The following is a 12,837-nucleotide window of genomic DNA, read 5'->3' as shown; positions in this document are numbered from 1 at the left end:
ACATTCGCGTTTTAAAACCACGAGCGGAGCGCAAGTAAAGCTACGACCTCTGCATTAGCACCTGTGCTTCTTTCTTAAATACAGCTATGAAAAACTGAAGTAATCTCCACAGTGGATTAGTAATTACGACGACGACTTTTTTTTTTGCCCATTAGCGAAGTTGCTATAATACCATTGTCACAAAAATAACATAACTTACAAACAGGTCGGATCGCATCAACTCACCCCGGAGCGTAATCAGGATCAGAAACACAGACAAAAACGCTTGTTCTTTAGAGGTGGGGCATGAAAGGAGTCATGAACTCGTGTGTTCAAACGGCATCCCAAGTTTACTCGGGATCATGGGCTGCTTAAAACTGGGATCATGGACTGCATTGACATGGGAAGTTGAGGTGCTTGTATCTGGATGTTGTAGAGGAAAATTAGATCAATTATACGATGCCATGACGTCTTGACGGTTCGTTGTCGTTAAACTACATTGCTCAAGGACTTCGCTCGAATAGTTCGGTGTTGTTTACAACAAAGAAACAAGCAAGGATAAATTGATTAACACGGAAACAAGAAAAGAGAAATTTATTCACAATTGACAGATACAAAGAAACCTGTGAACATCAGCCCCAGATCTCGCCAAAAAAATTCATTTTAATCACAATAGCGCTGCCTTCGGTAAGGAATCAGAATTATCTGCTGCTATTCCAAACTGGTCCCAGCACCGACTACGGAAAAAGGCGCTTTCTCCAAACAAGAAACCACTACTATTCTATATATGCTCGTTTCAAATTCTGGCAGGCACGACAAAATTTCTTGCAAACCATTCGTTTTCCCAAGGGCTCGAAATATTTCCAAACATGAAGCGTAACCGTTGCATTGGTTCATACTCGCTGGCAGGCTGTTTCCGCCGCACATAATTCCTCCGCGACAAAAAATTAGTGCCGCCTTCAGACTTTTCTAGGTATACCTAAAAAATCTAACCGCATCAAAAAAGCATAAGCTCTAAAACCAAAACACATAAGCTTTAAAATTTTCATACATGACTTGTTTCATAAGGTGAAACATTAAAAAGTTGATTTCGTTTACTCTTGTGATTGACCAGCGAAGTAATAGAGGACGCCGTGGACAGTGGCCCACTGTTACCAACGGCCGCTTTTTTTTAGTTGTATCCTACTATACTTGCAATCGCGGATAAACCTCACATTCGAAAACGGGCCGGTTCGAGACAAAATAGGACAAGTTTCTACTGCACAACAGCTTCTTTGCCCTGCTCTGAATATCATTCGAGCAGGGTAGAGAAGCTTTAAACGCATTGAGCCTTTATGGGCGGCAAAACTACTGCTTACCATAACTTATCCTTCGGTGTAGGTAAACGAGAGAGTGCAAAAACAAGTAATAAGCTTTGAGTGTTGCGCGCGCGGAAAAACTGAGTGGTCGGAGGATGTGAAGTTATGTAATAACAGGAGCCATATCTATAATCACGGTCGCAAGAGATGTTAATCATCCCAAAAACACAGCAGTACAAAGAACGAGACGAACGAGAGAATATATGCTCCCCGCTGTTTCTCAAGTGACAAACAGTAGGCACAACTCGCCAAATTTCTTATCCAAGCAAAAGGCTGAATTTCGCTGCACCGTTTTGAAGAAACCCGGTCTCCTTTAGCAGACCCAGCTCTAGCCAAAACCTGCGCTGAACACATTGCTCGTCCGAATCATGAACAGGATCGTTCCACATTGGGCTGTTTTTGGAAGAACACTCATTCAGTAGAACCATTTCTACGGGGCGTAGCAAACGAGATGTTTGCAGAAGCCCGTGGCACCTGACTTCCGCTTTTAAACGAGGCCGATTGGGCAAGCCACTGCCTTCAGTTACAAAAAATACAACAGTAATAAACGTGTCCCTACGGTACCAGTTAGTTACTTCTCCGATAATGACGCCATCTGTTTTCTCTATCGTTTCAAACAATGCATCAGCGTCCCTTAGAGTCAAACGATACGTTGGCCCCGGCAGAAACTGCATGGGCAATTTCGAAAAAATGCGTTCCATGTCCATGTTCCAAAGATGCAGGATGCGCTCACAACAAAGAACAGGACGCGGTGGATGCGGTTCAACGCTGTGTCGTAACTGTTCTGCAGCACGGAAGGACGCACTGGCCAAGACCTCTAACTTTCGAAGGATCAGCTTCTTTTCAGTGCTCCATGGAATAGCCTCGCTGGCTGCTGCTGCTTCAGGAACAGTGGCTTGGATTTGCGCTGGCGCAGTTTGCTGTGGGATAGAAATAACTGGAAGGAGCTCTTGTCTAAGCGTAGAAGTTAGATTGTCTGAAATTTGCGCCACCTGGTCTTTTAGGTTTCTTTCGCACTCCTTGAGACCACGGGCTACCGTGTCCTTCAACTGAGTTGCCTGGTTTCTTGAATGCTCCACCAGTTCGTTAATTTGACTCTGAACAGCAAGCAGCTGGTCGTGGTGTGGGTCATTCAAGAGCTCCTTGAGACCTGCTAGCGCGGTGTTCACGTCGTGTATGGTGAGCACACTGTCTTGCGCGGGAGGCTGTTCTGTGCAGGGCGAAGGCGTGTTGGCGGTACACCCCGCCATGTAATGTGCCGGGAGGTCTTTGTGGAGAAACACCTCTCCGCACCGCGGACAGTCGACTGCGTGGAAGATGCAGTCCTCCTCGTAATGCCGCAGGACAGCTTCCATGGTGCCCACGAACTGGCAGCCACGCTCTTCGTTCCAGCAGTGAGCCTGAATGAGAAAAACAAAAAGAAGGGATCCGTGTGCACAATCGCAGCCACAGCTTCGAGGAATATTCTGAAGCTTCAGCAAAATGCACAACCCTTCTTCATGCGTTTATGGGTGAAGCGTGAAAAACATGCAGGCTAGACTGATGGAGTAACGTCACGTGATAGCAAACAAGCCACTTTTACCGAAAACAAAGCTTTTATATGAAATTGCCCAAAGCGAAGCAGCCGCGGCGTCGTCACTTGCAGTACAACACCGCCCTTACAAAAATTTCTTTACAAAGTCTATAGACTGTTCATAGACTTCGGTCCATAAAGTCTATAAACTCTCTGTAGACAAATCCTAGAGAACAGTCTATAAGCAATACAAATTTTATAGGCAGTTTATAGAAAATCTATAGATTTATGGTCATACACTTTTAGTAGTCGTTTGCCTACAGTCTATAGACTACGACTAGAGGAAAATAAATATCTATAGGAAGGCAGTAGAGTCTATAAGAAGTTTATAGACTGTCTATAGGCATTTTTTATAAGGGCGGTATTTGACGTATTTATGACCTTTCGCCTTCAAGTGGCAATTACCGTCGAAATACGAAGAGAGCAACGAGCGAGCGTAGCCAAGTTGCGATGGTCCTCATAAATAAAACAGCGGAAAATCGATGATGCAGAGAGAGGCTAGGCGCAGAAACGAGCGGCGTATCTTTCGCCTCGCATTCTGCGCATGCAGGCTGCGCGTGGCCGTTGTACGCAGCAAGCTCAGAACCGCTAGCTCTCAACGGCAATCACGCTCTCTTGGGCCTGCTAGACGGCCAGTAAAGCGGGTGTTTTCACTTAAGCCATCCAATCGGTTAGTTTGCGCGGGCTGCGGGCATTATGAAATTTCAAAGTGTCTGTTCCTTTCATATGCTTTGATATACATTGCTTTGAGGCATGCTGAAAAATATCTGAGAAGTGCCACATGCATGCAACATCACCTAGCTCTCATTTGGCTAATTGTATAAAAACTCTCCCTGCTTGCGTAATCATATATACAGTACCTAAGGCGTCGGCACGCAAGGAAGGATTCTGGATGGAATAAGGCAGGATGGAATCAAGCTCGAACGCTGCAACTAGGACACGAGCTCACATCCTCTATTGTGCAACAACAAGCTCATCTTTCATCGTTTGCATGCGCATTGTAACGAAGTAAAGCGCACTACTGGAACTAGTTACGAACGCTGTGGAAAGTGCATCTATGGACTTCCGTCATGTACACGACCACATCACTGAGTTGCAGAATATTTTTCGCGGCCATCGGTCTACCGCTGCAGAGCAGTTGACATCATGAACACAGCAAGTGAAGCAGCCAATCGCTTAAATGAGTTGATATCTAGACCAAGACAAGCCTCTCGTCAGGTCCACCGAGACAGCTACGGAATTCAGTCGCCGGAGGTACACAATCGAATGGCAGTATAGTTTGTGATCTACTTGGATGTTCTCACTTTCTCTTCGGCTCGCCGCTTTTCTCAAAGCAATGCGAAGAGCTTCATACTTCTCAGCTGCATCCGGCAAAAACGAAGTGTTTGAGCCGTGTTGAGTTTGTTGTCCTCGCTGAAGAACTCCAGGGCTTTTACTGTATCGAAAACTTCGAGGAAGAGGGTATCTCGTGGTACGAGATTCGGGGAACCAAAACTGGGGACTCGTCAGAAATTACGTACTCTGACCTTCTGCTTGAGGCGAAGGCATTCTTCCCCGCTGTTGTAAACGCCACTGAGGTGGCTCTGGCATTGCCAGTTAACATTTGCCCTGTCGAACGCTCCTTCAGTACAATGAGGACAGTGAAAACCTGGCTACACTCAACAATGACAAATGGCAAGCTGGACGGCCTTTGTATGATGAGTGTGCACCGAGAGCGTGTAATGAAGCACAAGGAAGACTATCACCCGTGTCATCACGCAATTTGCCCAGAAAAACTCGAGACATCTGCAGCTGCTATTCAAGATAGACTGAAGGACTGCAGTAACATGCTGGTGAACATATACGTGTTCTGTGCTGGTCATCCGTTCACGTCAGTCGAGAACCAGCACGCAGCGAGACTGATAATTCTTCACCAAGTGATAGTAGCTTTCCGCATTTTACTCATGAAGTTTAAATATTTGTTTATTAATCAAAATAGTGCCTTTTTGGTGCTAACCTACTGCCTACCCCATCCCAAAATATACTGCGGACGCCTTTGACGGCTGACAAATGTAATTCCTGTACGCTGTTTTGTCTATATTTTTGCCTGTGTATTTCTTTGTAAATTAATGCAGTTAGTGTTTATGTGACTTACTAAGTGCTTTCTAGTTTTCTTTAAATTTATTTCTCTCCGCTCGTGAAAGCTTGAATATCTAGTATTTTATAATTCAAAAATTGTTTTTCAGCGTAGCGTTATCCATTGTCTACGCTGCTGACGTCCTTGTACTTAATGGTATATGGGAACTCGTCAAGCTGTTTAAAACACGAGCTTTTTTTTTTTGTCTCCTCCCCATATTCGTGGTGAGCATGAAATAAAAATTTTATCTGACTGATTTCTTTACTCAGTGGCGGCAAGACATTCAAAACAATGGACATGCTTTTACTGCAGTTATTTCTAGCGTGTCACTAAATAGGTTCTTTCCAGTACATGAACAGGGTCAGTGCAATGCCGAGATACAGCGCTCAATACGCGGCGTGAGCGAATGCCGGTAACAAAACATGGCGCGTACTCAAGATGTTTACAACTCACCCTGAGCCTGCTGGCTTTCCTTGCAGGCAGATGAATCCTCTGGCACTCTTCCTCTTCGTAGGGTTCGAGGTCCAAGGGGCATACGGCGACGTCATCTTGGCGGCTGGCTCCCAGGCAGGTCTCGCATAGGAAGTGGGCGCACGGAAGGAGAACCGTGCCTTTCGGTATCGCGCGGCAGAGGCCGCAGATGTGCGCCAGAGGCACGCCCTCGGCGAAACGCGTCGGTCGCCAGTTGACGCCGGCGAAGTGGCCTCGCAACCTATGTAGCGCTGGAACTTCTCCCGGATCCTGCATGGCGTTTCCTGCGTAAGACATAGCTGGTGCGCTGCTGCTGTTGGGCGGTTTCTATTTAACGTTGGCCGAGCATGCTACAGCCAGCCGCGAGAATATGCACCAACGGCAGATGCCGGCAGCGGGGGAAAAAAAACGATGCCCAACGCCATTCCCGCTACCTTGCGCGCACGCCTCGCCACCTTTCGGCAGCAGAGCCAAACCAAGGACTGTAGGGTGTTCCGAATCACCACCACGTGCCGCGCCGATCGGCAGAGATGCACACCGGAGAAAAATCGAAGTGCCTTCGGATGGAGCGCGGTTTGCTTGGGCGGGAGCACGGGAGTGTATTTGCAAAAAGTGGCGGGGCTAACGATACGCTCTCCTAGGGTGGGATGCACGAAAGTATTAGGGTTGCCTCTGCTTGAGTCGTCCTCGATCGGTTATATATCGAGCAGCTATTTCTATCATAAAGACAACGAAGTCAATACATGAATGCGTGCCATTAAGCCTGAGGACATCATCATCATCATCATCATCGTCTTTTTTTCGTGTGTTTCTTTGAGGCGAACAGAATTTAGACCGCACTTGCCAATCTGATGTATGAGCGTTTGTACTCCATTACAAAAGAGACTCGCCGCAAGGTTAAGTGCAAACCGAGGCGGTCACGCCGAAGGGAAAATGTGCCATTCCTGACGAAGCAGAAAACGCAGCAGCCGAAGGCCAGCTTTTCTACGCGATGCGGGTAAAATTGGTAAATTGGTTTTTGAGGAAAGGAAATGGCGCAGTATCTGTTTCACATATCTCGGCGGACACCTGAACCGCGCCGTAAGTATAGTGAACTAGAATAGCCGTAAGGGAAGGGAGGAGGGTGGGAGTGAAAGAAGAAACGTTGTGCCAGAAAAGCGTCGCTGAAGGCAATGTCCGCCGGCTTTCATTGTGTTCATTGGCGTTGACGTTAACAGGCGCATAACTGCCCTCTTGTAACAGTGGACACCTCAATTGTGCTTTAAACTACGTGGCGGTAGACACAGATGTGCGCTGCATGCGTTGGCATTGACAATGTTGTGCCAGAAATGCGGCTCTGAAGCCACAGGCCGTCGGCGTTCGTTGTGTTCTTTGGCGTTGCCGTTGACAACGTTTTATGCTCCGATCATTTTAAGGAAAAGAAATGCGCATAACTGGCTCCCTGGGTCAGTGGACGCCTCAATCGCGCTTATATTTATGTGGGATGATGTGAGAGAGATGTGGTCTGCATGCGTTAGCGCTGACAACGGTGAGCGAACTCTCGCGATCAACCATTAACTGCCATCTGCTAGGGTGGGAGGGTGGGTGGGGACTTGAGATATAAAGACAAACAGGAATTTCGTACCACTTATGCAGAAGAACATCCCATTCTTCTCGCTCGCAACGCCTGCAACGGGTTTGACAACCTCGCTAAATACTTGCATAGACCTCTTCTTTGAGAACCAGGCATTGGTGTAGCAAGTCGAACATATATCCATCTATTTCTCCGTCCACAAAGCTTCCTTCATGACAATCAAGAACCGTTAGTGGAGTGTTTCTTGGAGAAGGAATATGTGTGAAAAGTAAGCTGTCTGTAATTGTATGTGCATTCATGTCTTGCTCGAATTCTTTCCCTCGATCTATCGAAAAGCTGGAACAGCTGTTGAGGTGAGCTCAAATTTCGCATTAGGAAGTAACGTAGTCGTCAGCAATTTTTTACTTTAACCCCCCCCCCCCCCCCCCCAGCAGTGCAGCAGATGTAATCGGCCCAATACTGAAAATTGCTGTTTTCACTCCGCTGTTTTCACACCGAATCTTTGCTGCACCGGCGTTTGGCAATACGTTTCCAACCTTGGGCCAATTACCTGTGCTGCTTGGGTACAGGACCTTCCAGTCGACTAGGCAGTATTTAAATAAATTGGTAAATTGGTTTTTGAGGAAAGCAAATGGCGCAGTAACTGTCTCACATATCTCGGCGGACACCTGAACCGCGCCGTAAGGGAAGGGAGGAAGGTGGGAGTGAAAGAAGAAAGAGAGAAAGAGGTGCCGTAGTGGAGGTCTCCGGAATAATTTCGACCACCTGGGGATCTTTAACGTGCACTGACATCGCACAGCACACGGGCGCCTCTTGCGTTTCGCCTCCATCGAAACGCGGCCGCCGCGGTCGGGTTCGAACCCGGGAACTCCGGCTCGGTAGACGAGCGCCTTACCACTGAGCCACCGCGGCGGGTAGGCAGGCTTTCCCCCTCCTTCGTTGAGGAACTGCAGCGTCATTAAATGGAACAAGCAATGTGCTCGTCTGTTCTTTTCGAGAGGCTTTTTTTTATCTGTTTCCCTCGTTGCGCGTTCTCATTGCGAGGCTCTTCCGGACCACTGGTTTGAGCACATGCTCTTAATACGGTTGAGTAAAAGAAGCATGTAAAATCATGGAGATTAACAACATAACTTCTCCGTAATAAAAAGTTTCACCCTTTTTATTTTTCTTCGGTTTTCTTGGTTTTATTTTTTCTTGGGCATCGGTATTGACCAGTTTTTTTATTTTTTAAAGTATCTTGCCTATCCCTGCACTCAACCAAACAGTACCTTCTGCCGAAGAGTCGCCACCAACGCTTTTTATCAAGGAAAAATCTAAACTTGTCTGAAGCCATACAAATTTTGATAGGCGCCGGAGCACCGTAGCCATGAAAAGAACGCCAGCAAACTCGCGCTAGAAATAAAAAACTTCTTGTTGAAGAGCGGCACGGAAATCGATTTCCTGTAATATTACAGAAAGCAAAGTATTACCATCAAAAAAGCATTTGACTTATGTTTATGAAAGAGTATTATCTTAAAGTTCCGTTTTTTTTTTTTTTGTAAAAGGTGCAAGGCAATTGGCTCTTTTGTTTAACGAACTTAAAGTGTGGCTTCGCGCATTCGCGCAGTTCTTGCACGTCGTGAAGCGCTCATTTCACGGTGAACGACGGGGCGGGGCTAGAGCACAAAGGACCAAATTCTGAGCCGACGGAATGTGAGTACTTCAGCTCTTCACAGTTGACCTGCTTCGCTACGTTTGCGTTCCATTTGTGCCTGAGTACGTTTTAGTTGCTCTGCTGTACAAAGAAAGTTCATCTCCAGTTAAAACTTCCTTGCGAAAGGCTGCACAAAACAATGGAAGCGTCCGGAAAAATGCAGCCCTTTTAATTTTATGACTCGTGTGCGAAGTACTCTACCGGCTGCCCTAAGCATTCAAGTAGATTCCTAGGCGTGCATGCTAACCTGCAGCGGCAGATGTAAGGGAAGTCTTAACGCTATTTCGAAGGCACACGCTATATTTAGAAAGTTCAAAGCCGCCATCTACCAACGTCCGAACCAGCATAAGCTTACCCGCTATACCGTTGTTAAACGCTTTAATAACGCGAGAGAATTATATGGTTCTGTGGCGTCCACAAGATGTGTCCGCAGTTTTGACCGCACGATTACGTCGTTCTCTTAAGATAAATGTGTGAAAGTGGGATTGTGACAGATAGGGTGAGATAAAATGCTGCTGTGGGAAAAATTTGGTTGATGAGGTGCAATTACTTCATTAAACACGAAAAACTAACTTAGACGTCAAAACAGCCATGGAGGGCGATATAGCACGGCGACGTGAGAACAGCCACGGACGTCGATATAGTATGTGGACTTTTGCTTTCGCATTGGTCCAATGCGCGTCGCCGCCATGATCTTTTTTTTTTCGCAATTAAGACCCATAATCAATTTCCTATCTGCATCATTTCACCTTTCGGGAATTGTGTGCGACCGAAATTAAAAGCTGTCAAATATCAAATCCCGTAGAATATAAAATTGAGGGGAACACCTACAGATTTGTAGTGCAGCAGTCACTGGAAGGCAAGTCATGAAATGTGTACGTCAAACCCGGACTGCTGAAGTGAGCAAATAAGAAAGTGTTTATACATCAGAATAACTGACACCGCTGTTCACTGAGCTGCCTCAAACAACGAATTTTTTCGTTTTGTTATACTCGCGCACGCTCTTCTCGCTGTGTATGAACTGGAGGAAGTTTCAAGCTGTGCAGGCTTTTTTTTTATCTATTTTGTACCGGATCAAACCAAGAGCAGAGGAGCATTTCGGTGTTCTTAACGCATACATAAGCACATATGCGAAACCAAATGATCCATAAATAGCGTGCAAGCTTACGTAAAAATTGTACGAATATATGTTGAAACAGGTAGGAACACATTTTAAAATTCGGAGTTTTAACACATTACTTTAACCAACGTCTTAAAATAGCAGAAGCCTTGCCTGGATGCCATTTTTGCTTCCACATGCGCAATCTAAGATAACTTTAATTCCCGCCAGATGGCATCATTGGCTAATAATACCTGTGCGAGGGTAGTGCTACAGTCGAACCTCGTTACAACGGAACGGTTTATAACGAAATAATCAACATAACGAAGGAATGACGATTCCCCTTGGTAGCTCGGTCAACACGGCCTATAATGAAAATACGGCTATAACGAAGTAATCGCCGAGCCCCTTGAACTTCGTTACAAGGAGGTTCAACTGAAGCTTCTTTATGCCCGAGGTCGTTTATTAGTAGAACATGGTTCCGGACCAGTCGATTCAGTTTTATAGTGGCAACGTGCTGTTTTTTTTTGCACGGCAATTTAAAACCGCTTGCAACATGTCAAGCAAATTTCGTGTACCCTGCGCTACAGTATTTTAGCCTGCCCAACTGAGTTTTGAATGAACGAAGCAGGTGTACTGTCCGCGTCGATGTTAGCGCTCGTCACATACTTCGAAGTGGAGCTCAGTGGTATACAAAAAAAAAAGACACTACGGCAGGCTTGAACAACCTCACTTAACCAATTTACCTTACCCTTTCTTTTCTTTTCTGTGTATGCGATGACCGAATGAAATCTACGTTTCAGCCGGCTTTAGGCTCTCTTCAAGTAATACTTGTTGAAGGGCTAGCTGATTCGTAATATGAGAGAGCGTCTCTTTCTGTCTGCCTTGCATTTCCTGTGGCCGTGTAACTTGCGCCGTTAAAATTTGAAGGCTGCCTACTTGTCACTTATCATAGACACCGACACGTGTTGTCATTGTTCCTGAGGAAGGGCCTGAATCACCTTGTCGGTTATGCTTATGGTATCAGCTGCTCATTTTTGCATAGTCAGCGCGTATACTATAGATACGGTTTACTACGCTACAACGCTGCCGGACACGGGTGCAGTCATGTCGTTTGTTTTCATATATCGTGGGCGTCTTCTCAGTGCTGCAAAAAAAACTAAGGGGGCCCCCACTGAAACTCCACAAAACACTCGTGCTGAATATATAAATTATACAAAATGTGCATAATTATTCTTAGTTGGTAAATAATTACCTGCAATGTAAAAACACTGCGTGGCTCAAGACGACGTCCAGGGGCATATAAAAAAACATTGGTTATGTTAGGGAAAAGTCCCAGTATATCTTAGGCGCGATGAGCATGGAATCTAGAATTCATATAGTCAAGCTTACCTCCTAATGCTAAAAATTTTCCCCCGCATCAACAAATCCTTCTGCCAGCATGACTGTCTAAAAACGTAATTTCAGATCCGATATTTAGATATGCTAATTTCTTATCGAAGCCTATTTCTCATGCGCTTCAGTCACGGGCATGGTTCTTTATGATGGCCCACTTTGCCAGGCAACCAAAGGCTGCCCAGCCGACCCGCCTCCAATATCAGGGATATGAACAGTGACGGATATGTAATCAGTGGTCCTTCTTAGTTGAAAGGAAATAACTCGCGCTGTGTCCGACAGCTCACGCGAAAATGTCACGTGTAGCGGCGCACATCTCCGATAAACAAGAAATATACGCACTCATAGACGCCTGTTCTGCCCACGACGGGCTTCGTACAGTCGCATACGCCTGCAGAGAGTAAGAAGCCGAAAGTAGGTGCGTGCCGGGAGAATTTCTGTGAGGCCAAAAGATTCCGAGCCTGGTCTATAACTTATGCCGCCTTTCCGGCGTCAAAATTAAGCAGGCGAAGGAGTATCATGGCACTATAAAATTAAACGTAAGCTATGCATGATTTTGCTTGAGCTTATCGTTCATACCGCCAGGATGCATAGTCCTGCATGCATAAATCCGTCCGCGGGCTTTATGCGCCCTCCCATTTGGTCATTATGCCTTTCATACTTTGGAAGACAATGAAACAACAATCTTATTTCGTTAGTTACATTTGTGCTCTTTCGACTGTGCTTTTTCTGACGCATTGCTTTCAGCACTATTCAATGTTTCCTGCGCAAGATAATCTATGGAATTCAAGACACGCGGCACCGATAGCATTTCATTTCATGTCCTCCAGCGAATCTGGCAACGCGTGCTCGCTTCATTAGAAATTTATATCGAACTACCTGCTTCAACTTTTTAGTGAGCATTTATTAGCATGACAGGAGTTGTCAGTGTATGGTGACCTTTACGAGATTCTAACAGTGGCGCTATCCTTATTCTGAGAGTGCGCATTCTGTTAAAAGGGAATAACTGCAGGAAATGGCCTCCCCATTGCCTGAACTATTTCTGCGAGACATAAGTGTAGATTATAAGTTCTTTGCCATTGGTACCTGGAATAATGATGGTTCATCTTTTGAAGGACTACTTTCCACCCATTCAGTTATTCAGTTAGCTCAACAAAAAAAATAAAAAATTAGGCAGTCATATTCCTTCCAAGCCTGTAATGTAGCTGAGAGCATTTTAGAGAATTTAATATGTGTCAGCGCTTCGGAGCAAGTTAACTTGTTGCTCGTGAACTTATTAGCGAGATATTCTGCCGCTACTAACATCTGCTACTTAATCTTGGAGCGCAAAAGAATGCATTTAGTTTCATAGTCTAAGTCTACAATTAAATTGAAAGTGTTTTGCGCCGTAAAGCAGAAATGGACAGCATGTAATAAAACACAGAAAAAAACCGCGGCAGTTGGCGAAATAGAAGCGAGTTAATCCATCTGGATTCAAATCAGGAAGCAGTAAATGATTTTTTTGGGATGTACTCCGAAGCGACGGCGAAAGTCTTATGAAGCCTAAACGTGAGGAGAGCTGGCTGTTATAAGCTCCTGCT

At 45.6% G+C, this 12,837-nt stretch overlaps 1 protein-coding gene across 1 annotated transcript; it reads right to left on the bottom strand.

Moving 5' to 3' along the window:
• Window positions 1–485: 485 nt before the first annotated feature.
• LOC149335810 (uncharacterized) lies at window positions 486–5,922 on the bottom strand. The gene is made up of 2 exons (XM_089554557.1): window positions 5,480–5,922; window positions 486–2,737 (listed from the first exon to the last, which is right to left on the bottom strand). Exons 1-2 carry the CDS (start codon window positions 5,792–5,794, stop codon window positions 1,595–1,597), a joined length of 1,458 nt encoding a protein of 485 aa, XP_089410683.1. The 5' UTR covers window positions 5,795–5,922; the 3' UTR covers window positions 486–1,594.
• Between the last annotated feature and the right edge of the window lie 6,915 nt (window positions 5,923–12,837).

Source organism: Amblyomma mixtum, chromosome 7 (genome assembly GCF_055824585.1).
Source record: "Amblyomma mixtum isolate Tamu chromosome 7, ASM5582458v1, whole genome shotgun sequence".
NCBI lineage: Eukaryota > Metazoa > Arthropoda > Arachnida > Ixodida > Ixodidae > Amblyomma > Amblyomma mixtum.
Note: the sequence above shows the minus strand (reverse complement) of the source record. Positions and strands in the feature narration are given on the sequence as shown.

Coding starts and splice junctions, on each gene's coding strand:
- LOC149335810 (XM_089554557.1), bottom strand. CDS start 5,794: ATGTCTTACGCAGGAAACGCCATGCAGGATCCGGGAGAAGTTCCAGCG. Junction 2,738..5,479: donor GGAAAGCCAGCAGGCTCAGG/GTGAGTTGTAAA, acceptor TTTCTCATTCAG/GCTCACTGCTGGAACGAAGA.